At 43.8% G+C, this 19298-nt stretch overlaps 2 protein-coding genes and 1 long non-coding RNA gene across 4 annotated transcripts; 2 read left to right on the plus strand and 1 right to left on the minus strand.

The window, feature by feature from the left end:
- The first annotated feature begins 924 nt into the window (after window positions 1–924).
- Window positions 925–6199, plus strand: si:ch211-120g10.1 (E3 ubiquitin-protein ligase TRIM69). The gene is made up of 10 exons (XM_053443303.1): window positions 925–1124; window positions 2847–2931; window positions 3416–3514; window positions 4097–4198; window positions 4314–4448; window positions 4532–4669; window positions 4753–4804; window positions 4895–4921; window positions 5192–5218; window positions 5303–6199. The coding sequence occupies exons 2-10, from the start codon at window positions 2869–2871 to the stop codon at window positions 5860–5862; spliced, it is 1203 nt and encodes a 400-aa protein (XP_053299278.1). The 5' UTR covers window positions 925–1124; window positions 2847–2868; the 3' UTR covers window positions 5863–6199.
- An 835-nt stretch (window positions 6200–7034) lies between these two features.
- recql5 (RecQ helicase-like 5) lies at window positions 7035–18850 on the plus strand. Its single transcript, XM_053444017.1, has 19 exons — window positions 7035–7245; window positions 7414–7535; window positions 8173–8694; window positions 9373–9469; window positions 9557–9668; window positions 9757–9919; window positions 10007–10089; window positions 13658–13879; window positions 13982–14078; window positions 14818–14854; window positions 14942–15000; window positions 15501–15571; window positions 15678–15771; window positions 15842–16027; window positions 16111–16760; window positions 16849–16900; window positions 16974–17198; window positions 17313–17385; window positions 17736–18850. The coding sequence occupies exons 1-19, from the start codon at window positions 7149–7151 to the stop codon at window positions 17858–17860; spliced, it is 3087 nt and encodes a 1028-aa protein (XP_053299992.1). The 5' UTR covers window positions 7035–7148; the 3' UTR covers window positions 17861–18850.
- Window positions 10068–13067, minus strand: LOC128458948 (uncharacterized). Of its 2 annotated transcripts, XR_008342074.1 has the most exons (4): window positions 12365–13067; window positions 11407–11545; window positions 11037–11155; window positions 10068–10949 (listed from the first exon to the last, which is right to left on the minus strand). It is a non-coding gene; the product is annotated as an uncharacterized LOC128458948 (long non-coding RNA). The 2 variants fall into 2 exon arrangements; XR_008342075.1 differs by lacking the exon at window positions 11407–11545.
- Window positions 18851–19298: the final 448 nt, after the last annotated feature.

Consider the following 19298-nt stretch of genomic DNA (forward strand, 5'->3'; position numbering starts at 1 on the left):
ATCAATCATTTTGTAAAATTAACATTTGATATGATTTGATGTCAGGACAGAAAGCGGATTTGTTTGTTCTCTTCTCCAAAACAACGTTCAAGTCCTCAGCAGCAGTGAATGTGAAATGAAAACAATGGAGGAATACAGAGTTCCTTGTTGAGATTTGTTTTGTTTGCTGTTATTTTCTGCGACTTACAATGTAAACATGATGCAAAATGTTCGTCCTGCGTGTTGACCTGTACTATATTTATTAAAAAACAAGTGACTCATCATTATGTTTCTTTTAAGCCAAAGGAAATAAAACATTTTCTTGATTTTTTTTAAATAAAAAAATTAATAACAACACAGTAGCAGCAGGTGATCATATAAATAACTGTTGCAATCTCTAGCTATAATATTAAAAGCACTTATCATTTGCATAATGGCCCCTGATATATACAGATATATTACAGGATTATTAACAAGGTTAATTTTCAATACATACCAATCAAGATTTATAAAAGAAAAAAACAAATGTACTCAACAAGCCACTATCTGCAACTGGTTTTAAAATAAGAATAAATATCTATTTAGAAAATAACATTAATTAAACTTAAAAGGAATCTCACTGTAATGCTTATTATTAAATGAAAACCAAAATGATCAAAGAACACCTCAATGTTAAAGTGATGCTGAAAAAAGAAAAGGTGCTTGACTGATCCACAATAAAACCTCAACACAATGTTCTTTTCATTGGTGGCTTGATTTGGGACATAATCAATGGTTCCTTATTATTTCAAATTTAATATCTGTGTTATTATTATTATTATTATTATTATTTATAACTATTATTATTACGATAACTGACTCTGCCCCTCAGTTTTCTGTGTGTTCTGTAACCAGAGCACCAAACTGTGTCAGGAACAGCGCCACCTATTGGTTCCCTCACAGACATGGCTGCGCGCGTCATCCACTGGTGAGTCGCCTCCGTCACTGCCCGGAAAAAAACCGAAGCTCTCCGATCAGCCAAGTATGTAAACAAGGTCAGAGGCACTGCAGCAGCTCCCAGACTAAAGCCTCTGAGTCCCGGGCACTTTCCTCCTCACGGACCGGACAAGATCCAAACCGCTTCAGCCAAACCTCTGCGGAGCAAGGTAGGCTGGGCTGTGCGTCATGGGAGGTGTTATGTGCGTTGCTCTGCAGGACGCACGCACCTCTGGACACAACATAACTCGCATCACCCTGATTCAAATGCGTGCATTATCTCCGTTGTGTTACATCGCGTGTATATAAGAGTTATAAGAGTCGAGCTTCGTCAGTGTGGCAGATTTGCCGCAAAGTCACGCGCACAGGTGTGTGTTTACGCACAGTGCGCAGTCATCAGCTGGCCTCCAGATCTGGGTCGCTGTGCAAAAAGATGCTTGGTCATGATTTCCCACACGAATGAATGTTTTCTGACGGAGCGTTTTTCTTTTTTCCTTATAAGCCTGCAGCTGATTTCCAATATCTTTATATCATATGCAAATGTCTCCAGTGAAATCAGCTTAAAATGCAAATATATATTCTGGGTATAAATCAGTGTTACTGCATTTCATTTATTGAAATAAGTTATATACACGAGTATGATACAGATATCTGAGTGCAGCAGCTTTGTGGAGCTTGACCGACCTGGAAAGTGAGTTTATTTATAGACTAATCAGGACTATTTATGGCCACGTCTCATAAGACTATTGATAAACACTGGTCTCTAAATGGTTAAAGCTACATGGATGTGCGGTGATGTTTTATTTATACCGGTGAATCCTCCCTCATCCTCCTCGGTCTGGGTCTGGCTTCAGAACCCGTTCAGATTGGTCGTCCATAACAGCTGCACTGCCGACCAGACCAGCCTCAGTCTGAGCTCATGTAATCTTCTGCTGAGGCCTGTCACGTTTCACACTGACGGCTTTTCACTGACTGGTTCTGCCCCAGTTTAATGGTCGCTGCTGCTCTGGGACTCTGATGTGACCTCCTGAGAGATCGACCGGCTCCACGTCTCTCAGCGGAGATAATGTGACTTTATTAACTTGGTTAGTGGCAGTGAAGGCAGAGGACACAAGAGAGTTGTTGTGATCACACTCAGACGTTATCTTCCTTGAACTTTCCATCATGTGTTTAATCATTTACTTGATGTGCTGGTGTTTTGGGATTTAGCACAACGGTGTCTGCTGTCAGAGACCAAAACAATACAATCTGTTCCAACTCGTAAAATCCAAATTTAACTAGAAATAACAAACTGCAGTTTTATGCCTCCACCAACCAGTGCAGTTTGTTATGAGGTCCCTGGGACATTTTATATTTGACCTTTGACCGCTGACATATAATCAATTTATTAATTCACTGAGGGAGAAATACTTTTTGGAGGTCACATTGACCGTGACCTTTGACCTCCAGATTCTAATCAGGTCATCCTTGAGTCCAAGAGAATAGTTGTGCACGATGTAATGAAATTATCTATTTGTGGTCCAGATATATAATGTTCACAACAACTAGAGGTCACAGTGACCTTGACCTTTGACCTTTGACCACCCAAATCAAATCACTTCATGTTTAAGTAAACGTGAACATTCGTACAATTTTTTAAGATATTCCCTGGTGGCGTTCTGGAGATATCGTGTTCACAAGAATCAGATAACCGGGCGGACAACCTAACACCTCGACTGTAGGCTACAGGATGTTTCACTTCTACACATGACGGACAAGGAAGTTCCAGATAAATCTCAAATATATCAATGCAGATTTAATGAATGTGCAACGTCCTGTGTGAAGGCCGACGACAAAACCAACTCGTTCATGTGATAATCTACAATAACATGTTTCTGTGTTTCTCACGGCAGGAACCCCGACCGCAGCGCAGCCATGATGTTGCAGTGTTTTCACTTCATGGTGGAGCCGGCCAAGAACTTTGCGGCCAAGATAAAGGTGAATAATGAGTGGAGCACTCTGAAAGAAACACGCTGTGTTAAATGTTTAAACGATCATGTAACGCTCCAGGCAGAAGGGTTTTAAATGCCCTGAGACCGAAGCAGGCGGCTGACATGAAAACATTTTTAGAGAAGCATGTGACTGCGTGCGTTTCTCATCTCCTGGGCCTGTTTGACCAGAAGCAGCCGCTGTGTGCAGAGAGCTGCTGATGAGATGAATCTAGGCAGAGAGTCGGGGAGGGAGGAGGGCGGGGGGGGGGGGTGTCTTTTGTTTCTGCTGACAGCAACAGAACCATGATGTGCATTTCGATCGAGCTGAGTGACCACCGCCTTTCTAGATTGACCTTTTTACTTTCTAATGCACTGGTTAAGCAGCATCAACGTCCTCCAAATGTCTCTGTTTCCTTTTTTCAACTCAAAACTCATCATCTTTCTGAACAGTTCTGCCCAGAAAATCCTTAACTGTTTTAATTTCCCTGCAGGACTCCCAGAAGAGAGCTAAGAACGACAAGAGGGAGCCTCTGGATGAGGATCAGTTGTTTGTTCTGGATCTGGCTCGAGACTTCAGCCGAGTGTGCCAGGTACAACCTCCTGAGAACACACTCAGTACAGAATCACCAGTTATTGGGCAATTTCAGGACTTGGGATGTTAATAACAATAATATGTGACAAGACCAATAACATGACATGAAAGAAAAACAACAATAACAGTGACAGATCATCATTCTGTTGCATTATTGCATGTCACTCAAGTTACAAATGTTATTAAACTTTCCTGAACAGAAACCTTTTTCCAAAGTTTTCCAGTGGGGGTGTATGTGAGAACGCATTTGTCAAAGTCAGTTGCTGCAGATACTTTCTGGAACTTTGCCGGCCAGTTGTGTGGTAAAACATCTGAAAAATGTCTGAGTGATGTGGGAATACAGCAGAAAAATGTCTGGGAAAATTCACAGGAAGCGAGTGGGAGGGTTGAGGACGTTTCTAATATAAAACAATAAGAAACACGTGATCTCCACAGTGGGATTTATAAATCCTGTTGACCAATCTCATGCTGCGTCCTTCTTCTTCTTCTTCTTCTTCTTCAATGAGCCTTGAATCAGAACTGATGATGATGATTCTACCTTCATCCTTCCTGTGTTTCCCTCTCTGTTCTCTCACTGCAGAGGTCTGAAGTCCTGGAGCACATCTGGGATCAGGATGACACCTGGCCGACTCCGCTCTGCAGGCTCTTCATCGTCCAGTGGGCCGCTATGCTGGAGAGCAAGGTGCTAATCCCAGAGAAAATCCAAATGATCCATTTCCAGGGGCAGGATATAACTATGCTGACACAAGGTATAGAAAGGTTTATTCACTAAATATGTGGATGTGATTGGTCTGCAGAAGAAGCCCATGCAGAACGACGGCTGGCCAGAGAGGGATGAGGGAAAACTACCTGATCTGATCACTGAGCAGGATCTGATTCAGGCCAAAAACCTGATCCTCAACTGGGTCAAGGACCTGAGAGCTCAGCCGGATGTAAGTTCCTGTTCCCCTGATGGATTTTTGCAGGGTTTTCTTTTCTCTCCAGACACGTTTGATTCAAACTGATCTACTTGCAGCAAAGCGTGTGGCCTGGGGAGCCCGTGGCGAAGGTCCTGGAGGATCTGCAGTCAGCCTGGCGTTGGGGCAAGGTGCCCAATCTGCTGAGTGCTATGGAACTGGTCATGTGGACTTTACTGGTGCAGCGCCCAGATAAGGTATGCGTCCATGTTATAGTACACACATTGTGATCTGAACTACATGCGGGTATAATAGAAGCCGTCTTAATGTGTTCTTGCAGGACACCATACCACAACAGTGGCTCATGTGGAAGCAGAGGACTCAGAATATTGGTATGTTAACTATAAAAGTAAATTAAGGTGAATTTCATTATTGCACATAAGTGTTTACATCCTTATGAGTCTCTCATTATCTCCTTTCAGGTGCCATGTCCTACATTCCTCAACCAGGTAAGAGATGTTTATTCTGCATACGTTTTTTCGCAGATCATTTAATTGCAGTTTTGCACAATTAACTTCCAAAAGGCTCAGTATTAGGATTAATATGAAGATAGATTGATAGTTTGTATGTCCAAACCCCGATGGGCACAAGCTCAGGACAAAAATCTGCATATAAATGAAAACCAGAGGCAACTAACATCTAGTTTCCTTAACCTTAAAAGCAAAATATCCAGCCGTGTCATTAAGTTGCATTCACTGTCGTTTCTTACTGTTTTTCAGTGTGGAAATGGATCTCTGATGCTGCAGGTACAGGATTCATTTTAAAAGTGTTAGTCAGTGTAATCTGTGCTGAAGCTCTCTAGTTAATCAAACTGCTCCATGTCCCGGCAGTCGAGGTGACTCTGGATCTGGACTCGGCCAACCCTGACCTGCTCATCTCCAATGACGAGAGGAAGATGCGCTGTGGCTTTGAGAGGAAGGATGTTCCCAACTACCACCAACGCTTCGACGGCTGGTGGTGCGCCGTCGGGGTGGAGGGCTTCGACTCCGGCCGGCACTACTGGGAGGTGGAGGTGGGTGAGCGGGACTGGCGGCTGGGCGTGGCCAGAGAGTCGGCCCTGAGGAAAGGCTTCAGGTCGCTGAACACCAACACGGGGTACATGACCCTGCGGCTGGAGAGGGGCACTGAGCTGAAGGCGCTGACCGTGCCCTTCACCTCCCTGCCACCGGGCCTCATCCCCCGCAAGGTGGGCATCTACCTCGACTATGACCAGGGCCAGCTGTCCTTCTACGATGTGGACAAACACCTTCACATCTACACCTACAATGAGAGCTTCACTGAGAAGCTGTTCCCCTTGTTTGGTACAGTGGAGATGATAAAGGATATGGTGATTAAGTCCCCAGCTGCTAAGAGCCAGTGTCTCTGCTCCACTGCCTGCCTCTGGGGTTGAATCCCCTTCTGTCACTTCTTCCTCTAAACTCCAGTAGACATCATATAAAAGTGTAAGAAACCCAGTTATATCCATACTGTATTCCAAGTCAGAGATCCTGATGTAAGACACAATCACTAGCTCCACTATGTGACCACACTCTATGCTGCTGCCGCTTCAATGTGATTGTTGCTACCCCTATAGAGTTATCATGTTACCCTTTGCTCACATGCTTAGTGTATTTTCATATTGTATATTTGAAACAAACCCTATAGCTTTAATGTAACGTAATGTGCAATATGAATCCTGCAGTAAGAATGCACTTTGTGAATTATAAATAAACCAAATCTGTGTCTTACATTTTGTCTGTGTATTGTTTTGTGGAAAAAGCTAATCTATTGTTTGCAATATATTTGAAGATGAATAATAACATAAATAATAACAATAACAACATGAACAATAAAAACAATAAAAACAATAATAACAGCTGCCATGTTTGTGAGGTATCATATAGGTGATTTTTTTACTGACACTTTAGTACTATTATTTGTGTCTGTAAACACAGGTTCAGAGTTATGAGCAATAGCTGATGAGTAGACAATATTTGTTTGACTTACCATGCAAGATCAATCAATAATTCAAAGAACTTAAAAACAAACAACTTCACATTCAAACAATATTGATACATACTAAATCAATCAAATATCCAAATACGGCGAATAATATCTATTCAATAACTTTAAGCAAGGGTCAATAATTCTTAAAGGTAAAGTTTAAATTGTTTAAACAAATTGGCAAAACAACAAAAGGCACACACAGATGGACATAACAAACAAATAGGAATAAACAAATACACAATAAGATAAGTTAAGTTATCAAGATAAGATAAGATAATCCTTTAGTAGACCCACAGGGGGGAAATTTGCAACGTTACAGCAGCAAGAAGGCAGTCAGGAATAAACATCATAACAAAAGTAATAATAACTTGCATGCAATACATATAATATAATGTGATGTAATATGATAAAATATAATATAAAATTACAATACTCAATTGATATTTGGTGAATCATAAATATTGAAATTGCTTCAAATCGGTTAATTTAGCTCAAAGAATGAACGTTTAAATTGTTTTTATTATAACTGACGTCATTGGTGTGCGACGACACCAGGCGCCCTGCCGCTGCTTCCCGGGCTCTGATTGGCTCACCTTGTTCTTCTGTCCACCCGCAGTGAGTTCGCCCTCCTCGGGTATTCGGGGCTCGGGGGGATAAAGACTCCGGAGAGGGTCTCGTCACACGAACAACATGACTGCGAGTGTGAAAGCGGCTTTAAAAACCCACTTCGGGTTCGACGGCTTCAGGACCAAGGTCCAGGAGGACGTGGTGAGCGCTGTGCTCAGAGGTGGGTGCTCTGGCTCTGTGTTTATCTACTAACTAGCAGGTTAGCTTCTGTTTAGCTAGCAGCAGGTTCCCCTGACGTCTGACAACATGAAGCTGCACGTGGAGTAGTGTTGTTGTTGTTGTTGTTGTTGTTGTTGTTGTGTGACATGCTTGTGTTTCCTGTGTGCAGGGGACCGGGATGTGTTCGTGTGTATGCCCACAGGAGCAGGGAAGTCCCTCTGTTACCAGCTGCCTGCGGTGCTGGCTGAGGGCATCACTCTGGTCATATCCCCGCTCATCGCTCTCATCCAGGTCAGTGGCTGTCTCTGTCAACCAATGGAAGGTAGGGAGGTGGGTGGACAGGTGGGTAGGGGTAGGTAGGAAGGAAGGTGGGTGGGTGGGGAAGTAGGAAGGTTGGTAGGTAGATAGGTAGGTAAGTGGGGACTCAAGATGGGAGGGGCAGTAGATAGGTAGGTGGGTAAGTGGGTGAGTAGATGGGTGGGTATGTAGGTACGATAGATACTTTCACAAAAAGGGCTCTACATGTTATAAGGTGTGACACCCTCCCACACCAGGATTCACAGTTTGTTCAACAGTGCAATACTCATGGCCCCAAATGATGTGCGAGTCCTGTTGGTTCCATGCCGGATGTTTAAATCTTGTGTGTACCAAAAAGGGGAGGGGCTTCATCTTTAGTCACGGCTCGCCCTTTCTTCACCACCCGAGACTCACAGATCCTTGTCATATAGTTAATAGTCTTCAGTAAGATGGCTGTTGTCCAGCCTTCTTACTGGACACATTACTATTATTCACAGACAACGAAAAATACCAGGCAATGGATAGTGTCAGTGTTTGATTCCTTGACAAATTGGCATCTATTATTTGCTAACACATCACACATATATGAGCTTCTGTGTACACTCTCAGTCACGTGTCGCTCCTTTCCCAGGACCAAGTGCAACGCCTGAGGGAGCTGAACATCCCCGCCTGCTCCATCAACTCCAAGCTCCCAGTAGGCGAGCGTCGTCTGATCATGGGCGACCTGGAGAGCAGCCAGCCGAAGCTCAAGCTCCTCTACATCACTCCGGAGATGTTGGCGTCCTCCTCGTTCAGACCGTGCCTGACGGGCCTGTTATCCCGCGGCCTGCTGTCCTACATGGCCGTGGACGAGGCTCACTGCGTCTCCCAGTGGGGCCACGACTTTAGGCCGGACTACCTCAAGCTGGGTGAGCTGCGTGCGCGCCTACCCGGAGTTCCCTGCTTGGCCCTGACAGCGACAGCACCCAAGAATGTGCAGGAGGACATTCTCAAGTCCCTCAGGATGCAGTTGCCGCTGTCTTTTGTCACAGAGGTGTTTCGCAGTAACTTGCACTATGATGTGATCTTCCTGGAGCTGCTGCCGACCCCTTATGTCCACCTCCATGCTTTTATCAAGCAAGCACTGGCGCTGGACAGCGGGTCTAATGGACAGGTCAGTAGACTGGACTCTGAGAGGTTTGGATTCTTTAGTGTGACTCTTACCACAGTTTAATATACATGTTGTGTTGGAGACAAAAAAATAACAGAAATACAAAAATACCTTAATCATAAGCCAAATGCAATGGCTACCCTAAAGTTTTCAGTATATTTTTTTATTAATTTCCACTTGCACAGAAAATTGATTTGATATCTATAGTTTTTAATAGCATCCAAACAACACTTTTCTGGTGGACCATGTAATAGTTTCTAATTTATATATAATTTTGCATTTCTGTTCCTTGTTAGACAACATACAGTTTATACAGGGTAGAATTTATATCTGACACTAGTAAGCTGGTACTGGTTTGAATAATATTGGTTGTTGTTATATGAAATATGAAGGTTTGACTCTGCTACTGAACAAAAACACAGCAATGTGCTGAAGGCTGGATTTTTTACGTCAGGAAAACAAAGCTGTTGTTTTAAACCACTGTGCCGACATCAGCTTCCATCCTGAGATGAAACAAAGTCACATCCTGCAGAACACTATGATTATTTGTGTGACCAGACATTGTTTTTGCAGTATTGTATATCATAGAATTCTAGTTTGATGCTGAATTCAATCGCTTTGGCTCGTGATATTTCCCCTGAAGCTGCTGGTTTCCTCACTCTTGATGGTGTTTGTGAACAGGGCTGTGGGATTGTTTACTGTCGGACCAGGGACGGCTGTGAAACGGTGGCTTACCAGCTGACCAAGCTTGGAGTCCTGTCCAAGCCTTATCATGCAGGTAATTGAGTTTCTCTGCTCAGTATGTGCAGCATTAGCTAATATAAAAATACTAGAAAGAAGTGTTTGACTTGTGTTTCTTTTGCAGGTCTGAAAACGGTAGATCGCACGGAGGCCCAGAATGAATGGATGCAGGGGAAAGTTTTGGTTATTGTCGCCACCATCAGTTTCGGCATGGGAGTAGACAAGGCAAACGTCAGGTGAGGGAATCGGGGGATTTTCTGTACTATTTTGTACTGCTTACTCTATTTAAGGGTGTAGAGGCTGATGTTTTTGTTAATCCCACAGGTTTGTAGCTCATTGGAACCTCGCTAAGTCGTTGGCCAGTTACTACCAAGAGTCTGGGCGAGCGGGCAGAGACGGACTGCCTGCCTCCTGTCGCACATACTACTCCCGGAGAGACAAGGAGCAAATTAACTTCCTCATCCGACAGGAAGTGGGCCGCAGACAGGTCGGCTTTAGCAAACAGAGGACTGTGAATGTAAGGATTCAGATTAACGTCAAGGTTTGTGAACATCTATGATCAATATTTCCACAGAAAAAACGTGGCTCTTCAAAGGAAGCGGACAAATCAGCGATAAAAGACTTCGAAGCCATGGTGTCGTTCTGTGAGAAAGAAGGGTAAGTGAAGGAATCACTCTCACTTTTTGTTTATTATTTACAGTAGGCAGTACAATAAGTGGTGAGTCAAAGCCTCACTTCATTACACAATCCATTTCACCTTTTCTAGTACGTCTTGCATAGTATAACTTTCATCATACACATGCTATTTCAGTTTGCGTACAGCAGAGGGCAGACTTGATCTCTCTTCACCTCCCAGCTCTGAAACAACTTCCCCCTCAGGAGAATCTTACCCAACTCCTCAACAATGACTCATTAATAAAGCAATATACAATTCACATCTTACTTTTACTGTTGATATCCTATTTATTTTATTATTTTTAATGGCTCTCCAAATTTTCCCAGCTCAAATTCCATGTATTTTCCCCCAGCATAATTTAGAGTTGCCTTTTGGGTGTGGCCCGGCCTTCTCCCCACATCAGGAGGGTTGTTGTTGCCCTGCAGAGAGCTGGGATGCTCCATGGAATGTGGATTCTCCTGAAAACCATGCAGCTTTTTGCAGGTGTGCCTGGCAGGCAGTCAGGACACCCCTCTCTGTGCTTGACAATTCAGTTTATTGTTCAAGGGTTTGGCCTCTTCTGTGCCACCGTACACACCCATCTTGAATGTCGGGCCTATGAATTACATGGGCATGAGTCGCAGCCGGAGTCGAGAGCTGCAGAGAAACTCTTGCAACCCTTTTGTCTGTGCTTAGATGCCTGATGTGGGAGTTGCAAGTCCAGTTATTGCACATGTAATTGCAGTTCTCTTCGTGTGGAGCACATTTGTTCAGATATTCGGTCCCTTCATCTTGGCCTTGCAGCAGCGGCAGCAGCAGCAGCAGCTCAAGCAGGTCACCACTGCAATAGCCACCACCATCACTGTGGGAGAGCAAATCAGCAGAGTCACGTCCAGAACGTTCTTCTTTAAGAATCAAGAAAGTCAGGACAGGAAGAGAGGTGACTCACAGATGAAAGTGAGCAGGACGAAGAAAGCCCCCAGATCTATACCGTTGGCGCTGGGCAGATTCTGCAGCTTCACCCATACCCTGCTCAGAAGGGTCAGCGTCTGTTCTCCGGCATCCATCCTATTGACCAAGCAGCAATAAGGGTGGATGTATTTACACAGGGTCGATCTTTATTTGCCTTCGTTTAGTGTCATCAGGATGTAACTCCTGTTCCTGACACCCAGAGTGGGTCAAACAACATCGCTGGTGTATTGACACAAGAGGATCATTTCCAGCTGTTTATATAGGGACGTGACAAAGTGCTACACAGCAACAACAGTTTTCTCAACCTATAGAGATATTGGGAGGATTACAGCGAGAGAAAGACAGACCTTCGACTGGCTGGGAGTGAACAGATGGAAAGTATGTAGTGTTTCTAGCCAAGCAGGTGTTTGGGAGTGATAATACAGAGGGAGGTGCTGGAGGTTCAGGAGGTTAAGCAGAATAGTTTAACCCTCTCTCTGTAGCTCTCTGTAAGAAAACATAAGAGTAAGAGGTGAAACACAAAGCAGGGTTCTTCTCTGTGTTGAACTTGTCACGTTCCCATGTGTTTTAATGAGTTTTTCTTTGTATAGACGGTGCTGCATCTATAACAATGTTATATAATTATAGTGGCTGGTGTCAAACTATGCATGATTTACCATTGTCTGTGTGACATGGGTGTGACTGTCTTGGGGTATTTGCTGGTTTGTGGTGTTGTGTTGCACTGCATAACAACAATACATGGTAGAATGGTACAAACATTGGATAACAGAATAAAGTTTTCTAGTTTAACACTTTTGGGACAGAACTTATTATGTCTTGCAAAAACGTTTTTTTGTCAAAAGTGTTTGCTTAGCTTAGCTTAGCTTAGCACAAGGACTAGAAACAGGGGAAAACAGTTAGCCTTCCTCTGTCCAAAAGTAAGAGATAAAACCAAAACAAATCCTTCATATAATTTTTTGTGTCCAAGCTGTTCAAAAACATAAATCTAAATAACATTTATCTGTTTTTACCAAACTAATCGATGACCCTGATTGATAAATAACATTTATGCTCCGTCGGTGCTTGATGTTGTTGATTTTACACTTTGTTTGTATCCAGTGTTACATCATGTATCAACATCCAGCTGTTACAATATAGTTATTGTACTTTTTAAACAATTCCTCATTTTAAAGCTGACTAGTTAAATGGTCTCTGTGTCCATATCTTAAAATCCTTCTTCTCATTCTTCCCAGTCTGCGCCTTTTCTCAGGTGCTTTGTCTCTCAAACACATTTAAAACAGACTCACTCACTGTTAAAACACTTACCTGCGAGAGCCCTTGTTGTTTTCACTCACTCAGCCGAGAGCCCCAGACTTAAGTGTCAGAAATAACAAAGCAGAAGTGAGCAGACCAGTTGATGAGGAGGAGACGGCGACGAGCGAGGCAGGAGTTTTGCCTGCGGAGCGTCTGAATGCACTCAATCATCCACAGGAGACTTCTGACGCTGCCTGAGATTAGCAGACAGGTTGAGATTAGGGTTAGGAGGGATAATGTCTCAGATACAGATGATGGTCTGCATGAGGAGTCGAAAGAAAAGTGAGATGACACTCAGACAAATCTCATTCCCTGCTCCTCTGTAGTTCTCCTCCACGCTGCTTTGGAATCTTTCCTTCCCTTGAACGTTGTTATCTTCCAAAGCTTCTTCTTCTGCTCCTCAGGCTTGTTCCCTTCTTTAGTGGTTTTTGTTGATGTCACACACAACCAGTAGTCATCTGCTGTGCAATTTGACTGGTGAGCCTCACTTTAGTGTGTATGCGTCCAAGGCTGCCTGGGAGTGTTCACCTCACACACTCTTTGTGTTCCTCCTCTTCTTTCCCCACCTCCTTTTGGTTTAGACTGCTCCTCTCTCTGTCGCGGCTGTGGAGGCAGCGTCTCCATTTCTAGCAAGGTAGTTAGAATGTTGTTCTGTAGAAAGTGGCTCGTCTAATGAGCCGCTTCCCAACCACACTCTGTGTGTGTGTGTGTGTGGTTGTTGTGTGAATATTGACTATTACATAACACTGGATCTGATATAGGCCTTTTAAAACGAGTGGAACAATCAGAAGGAAAAAACAGGGATTTAAAAAAAAAAAAAAACATGCAGGGAGAGAGTGAGCTGGTGTTAGAAAGAACTGGATGTTGTGTTTCCAAAAAGCTTTGATGTGGAGGAAGCTGAGACTGAAAATCACGCCTCAAATTAAGATTTAATTTGCTCTAATGCATTTTTTATATCAGAACAGTGAGGATGTTAATAGCTCTGTGTGTAATTAAGCTTTTGTGTTGTGTTTTCCAGAGAGCTAATATTTTTTATGTCATGTGTCAAGGGAGTTCTATTTGACTCATTTCATAATAGAAAAATCGATCATGACCGTTGTGGCGGTTACACAACATCTAAGTGATCGGTCACGCTCTGGAAAAGTTGCCCTAGCAGCCTGTGCATGATGCCGTGCTGTTTGCTCTTCACTGTTTGAATTCAAACTCGAATACGCAGCTAATTTCAGATTGTTTTGTGATTTTTATTCTAACTTGCAGGAGCGATATCACCTCATTTTATCAGCGTCTCTCTCCTCTACCCAACAGTTGTCGTCATGCCATCATCTCCAAGTTCTTCGGGGACAAGGCTCCAAACTGTGCCGGCTCCTGCGACTTCTGCCGCGACCCTAAAGCGGTTCGAGCCCAGCTGGAGAAGGGAGCCACCCTCAGCACCAGAACCGCTGCAGCTCAGAGCAACGAGCCCACGGGACCGTTTGGCTTCATTCCCAAACAGTATGAAGGTGGACGGAAGGGCTACGGCTTTGAGAGGCAGGACATTTGATTTGTCCCAGTAGGGATGTCATAGTTCTGATGTGTGTAATATAATTTCATGCAGCAGCAGTGGACTGACACTGATCTCACACCGTGTAGGTTTGATGAAGGGGAGAACAGCGGCAGTGAAGATGACGGCTCACACAGGAAAAAGGAGTTTACTGACCTCTTCAAGAAGCAGATGAACCTACGGAAGGTGAAAAACTCAGTGTTCAATAATATAAACCCTCTCTAAAACAACTCTGTACATTGTTTAGCATTTAGTTTCTAGTCTGTACATCTGCTCACCAGCTGTGGGTAGCAGAAAGACAGGGCGCTGCTGGGGCCCCTGTAACTGCAGCTCGTAGTAAATCGCTCCCACATGTTCAGTGGAGCTGTGGCACAACACTGAAGGCAAGCGATTCCTCAGCAGGTCCAAGTGGAGCCAGTTTACAACACGTACAATAAAATAAGGAATGTCATAATGTTAAATAGTAAAAGAAGAACTTAAACGAACAGGAAGGTTTCATCGTAATGGAAATTAAAGGGAACTACATTTGAGTTTTAAGGTGAATGAAGAGAAATACCAGATTAATGTGTTGCTATATTAAATATATATACACGCCCTATAGGAGAAATGTAATAAAACATATGTGCCTCAACTCTTCCAAGTCAGGTCGATTTTTATCAGCAGTGATGATCCCACGATCTCACATCATCATCTAAGTTCTTTGAGAGACTCCAGGCACCCAGAATTAAATAGTGTTTGTTCCACTTTGCCTTTAAAGCCACTGAAGCTGACATTGTGTTTGTTTTTTGAAACTCAAATGAAAAGCATCAGTCGGGCAACGTCCCAATTCCCACCGAGTTTTGTGAAAATCTGTTATTTTGACATGGAGAAAACACTACCCTGCATTTCTATAACTAACTACTGACTTCTGTCTGTGTTGCTTCAGGGAACTGACCGTCAGAGGGGAGATTTCGTTCCTCCAGGTAAAATCAGTGAAGAAGAAAATAACTGTGAATCAATACGCAGGCTGATGTTTACTGTCAACGTAACTGCTGTGTCCCTCTGTGCAGACGACAGCTGCCGACTCCGAGATGCCAGCAGCCAGAGGATCCCCAGGCTCACGGTGAAGGTACAGAGGAGCAGTCGAACGCCACCAACACATTCCTCATACCCGCTGCACTCATTAACACGTCTGCAGGAATTCAGTGACTCAGGTGTCATGTGATGCGAAGGGAGACGGTGGAGCCAACGTTTCAACTGAGCAGCACAACAGCACCACTGAGTGAATACCAACACAGAGACAAGGAGACGGCAGCACACTGCCACTGTGGCTCATTTATGTATTACATAAACATGTGTATTTTTAATTCAATCTATTTCACGTGAAGATACATCAACTCCACACATGAGAGTGATAAGAAAATGTGTTTGCTTTGTCATCTCGTACAAAATGAAAATCTTAACCTTTTAGAAATGAGGACTTAAAAATACAGATGTAAATACAGATTGTGTCTGAACTCCTATAGCAGACTAAATTCTTTTAATTCTTCTGTTATTAATAACTTATTTAATAAATAACTTTTTATTTGTCACTGTTTTTATTTGATTGTTAATTCCCTTATTTTCCAGGCCAGAGAGCACTGCCTGTACCTCTTGGAAGAGGCAATACATGACCACCAGGGGGCAGGAGGCACATTCATGTGAGTATGCAGACACATCCTTGAATCATCATTCTCATGCATACTTGATTTTCTTCAGAATCATCAATCGCCTTACGCTGTTCTCCCTCTCCCCTCCATCTCTCAGCTACGACCCTCTGTCCTCGGCGGCGGATATGGAACACGAGGTCTTCAAGAGCAGCAAGTCTTCCAACTTGTACAAGGCTGCTGTGCTGAAGAAGGTAAGTTCCCACTGTTCTGCTGCTGATGAAAGGAAGATACACATCCCCCAACTCGTCTCTTATTCTGAAGGTGGCAGAAATGAAGAAAGCAGCGACTTCCTCGACTGGAGGAGAAAAGGGAAAAGGAGACAAGACGACCAGCAGCGGTGAAGCTGGAGAAGTTGAGTCGAAACCCACAGGGGAAGCATCCACCTCCTCTTCTTCGTCCTTTTCTCCGGAGCTGCAGGGGTTCACACCTGCATCTGAAATCTACTCTGTAAGATTCCCCTGATGCACACTGTTCTCATGGTGGAGCTTCAGAAAATCCTTACATTATTGTGTTTTGCATTGTTCCTGCAGCTGAAGCGTAAGCGGGTAGGAGCCGGCCTGAGGGGCTCATCCGACCCCTTCAAGACCGCCAAGGAACTGCTGGCGCTCTCCATGCTGGAAACTGCTTCAAACAAAGGCTCAGAGAGTGGTGGCTTTTACAATGACGGCTCAGGAGACTGTGGAGAGTCGTCTGTCAAGGGCAACAAGGAGAGAACAAACACAGACACGTCCTCAGCTGTAACATCGTCCATCAGAGACAGAGCAAACGCAGTCGCTGCCCCCATGGACAGCCCGACCAAAGCCGGCAAAGCCACGAGCAAGAAGCAGCAGAAGCTGGTGGAGGCGGCGAAGAGCTCCCGCAACATTTCTCAGTATTTTGCAAAGAAGCAAACAACGGAAAAAAGCCAGGAGGAGCCACCGGAGCTGAAGGGACCTGATGATGTGGAGTCTCCATCTTCCACCTTACTCCAGCAGGAAGACACCATCCAGCTGGAGGACTCACTTTCCAGTGTGGACGCTATGGAGGACAGTCCTGTGGAGTCAGAGGCTCGGGATGTGACGCAGGAGGAAAGTAGAAATGAAGTGATCGTTATAGCTGATGATGATGACGAGGAGGAAACTCATCAAACAGAGACTTTAGAGCTGAAGCAGATTCATGAAACATCTCATCAGGAACTGAGGTCTGCAAATAAGGGATTTCACCATTTAATGAAAACTTTGCTGCTTTTTTTTATCAACTGTAACAGAATATTTTTACCCCTAAAACAGAAAAGAAGAAAAAGAAGAAGAAGAAGCAGCCAAACCAGCTCTAATACCAGAGGTGGGTGTCTCTGTCTAATCCAGTCTGATGACAGATTCCCTGCACAGTAGCTGATGATGATGCTTGTGTCCAGTTGACAGAGAACCTGAAGGCAAACAGAGAGTCGTCGTCTCCTCCGCCGAAACGCAGCCGGCCTCCAGACAGCAGCAGCAGGAGAGTGACCTTCAACCCCAACGTGCAGGAGAGGGCCCTGCAGCCGGCGGGTGAGCCGCCCACGCCTCTGACGCTGAAGGAGGCGGCCGATGTCGTCGTTCGATACCTGGACCCGTTTTACACTCGGGGGAAGTTTGCCACGAAGGTGTGAGAGATGATTATTGTTTCATGTTTGTAGAGAAGCAGCCGAGAGAAATGAAATAACGTGTTTGACGTGTTTGATGGTGAATTTATCAGCGGTTGCTTTCTTTGGTTTCAGGAGCTGTTCAAGTCCTTTGCTCGCTACTTGTCTCATCTTCTAACTGAAGGAACGAGTCGGGGAAAAGGTCAAGGTAAATACACAAAAAATACATAACAAAAATAAACAATGCCACAACTGTTTACAAACACAAAAAGCTCCTGAATCTTGTCTTTTGAGGCTGACGTCTTTATTGGCGTCTCTTCTCTTCAAAGTTGAGATATTTATATTTCAGTTTTGCGTCAAGTACGTGTTCGATACGTCCTCAACACTCCCACTCGCTCACTGTGAAGTTTCCAGACTGCTTTATTCTCACCCAGGCTCAAAAATGTGTATTCATTTCATTTCATTTTTCATGTCACGTACAGCCCCCTCTGGATAACACATGTCAGTTCAGTGCTCGTCTGAAACCAGCTCCACTCTCTGGTCTCTCTGTTTCCACAGTTAAAGCAGAAGCCAAAGCTCTCATCAAGAAGTTCTTCAGCAAAGTCCGGCGCTGTGAGAGCGAGGCCGACTGGAAGCACCTCAAAAGATCGCCCAGCTGTAACGCCTCAGAGAACAAGGAATGATGGGAAAGGGGAAACGTCGCCTTTTTTATGGCCGACCCCTTCGCCTCCTCTTCGTCAGTGCCTCTCGTTTCATTGATCTCAGGCTTTGCCACCGACGCCTCTCGACCAGTTTCATGGTCGATCCGCTGCTAAACTTCTGCTTTCGGTCTGTTGCTGTTTGTCAGCAATAAAATATGGAGCCGGAGATTGCAGAAGCAGAACGATGACGCGTTTTCTTTTATGTCTCTGGCTGTTCGCTGAAGGTTGTGTACACTTTGCATTTCTGACGACCGGAACTTGAAATGACTGAACAGGCAAAAACAGACTTCATCTCAGTGTAGTGAGGGAATATTGTGTATGTGGCACTGCACTCTTCTTTTTGTCTCCTTTTCTCCTGCACTTCTACATGATTCAAGTCTGTGTTGATTTTCATACTGAGAATCACTGGAGGTTATCCTCTGGGGATCATGAATGTCTGCACTCAATGTCCAATCCACAGAATAGGCCTTACTCAGGTTGTCAGTGATGTGAAGTGTACACACTCTGAAGTAAACTGGTCAAAGCATAAAAACACACTATGAATTAAACCTCATTGTTCTGTGTTGTAATGGATTTTTTTATTTTTTTTTATTGCTGCTACATATTTTGACTTGAACTGCAGAACAGACAGAAAAGCAAATGGGTATAAATGATAGATACTGTATGATATAAAAGTCTGTACTTTATTTGACTTAAACATAATTTGGTAGATTTTCTTGTTTGTGCTGAGGGACGTTTATTTTTCTTTTTTATCTTGATGGTTTCTCGTGTCAGTGCCCGTCAGGTTTGTGTGAGGCCCCAGTTTGTCTCCACAGACCAGAGGAAGACAAACCACCAAAGAGTCAAACTGGAAGCACCGATGGAAAAAAGACTTGAGTCTGAGAGCAGCCGTCATTGATCTGCTCTTTGCTGACAAACGTTTACAATAAAATCTTTGCTGAATAGGAACAGACAATGTGAGACGTCACTTATATTTATGAAAGCTTCAATTGGACAAATCCAATTATGAGGAGAGGGAGGAGGAGGAGGAGGAGGAGGAGGAGGAAGAGGAGGAGGAGACGTCAGTGCCAGGGACAAGTGTAATATTGACGTCACCTCCATCAGTGCTGCCTTCAAGTGCCTCATGTTACTTCCAGCTTCCGATGTACCTGAATTCAGACCAGAGGATGGGTGAAAATGCATGAAGTGAATTGATGATGCTGTTTTTAGTATTATCGTCACAAAAAGAGTACGAACAAACTATTATTATTATTTTCCTCTTCAGTATTTTATGTTTGAAGTCAAAACAAACACAACAAGGAGAGAGAAAAACTACAAACACTGTAGAGAGAGAGTATACATTTAAACCTTTTATATATTTTTTTATGTTGATCTTTATACATAGGATGCTTTTTATCTTATAATTTATCTTGATAATGTT

This window comes from Pleuronectes platessa, chromosome 16 (assembly GCF_947347685.1).
Source record: "Pleuronectes platessa chromosome 16, fPlePla1.1, whole genome shotgun sequence".
Lineage (NCBI taxonomy): Eukaryota > Metazoa > Chordata > Actinopteri > Pleuronectiformes > Pleuronectidae > Pleuronectes > Pleuronectes platessa.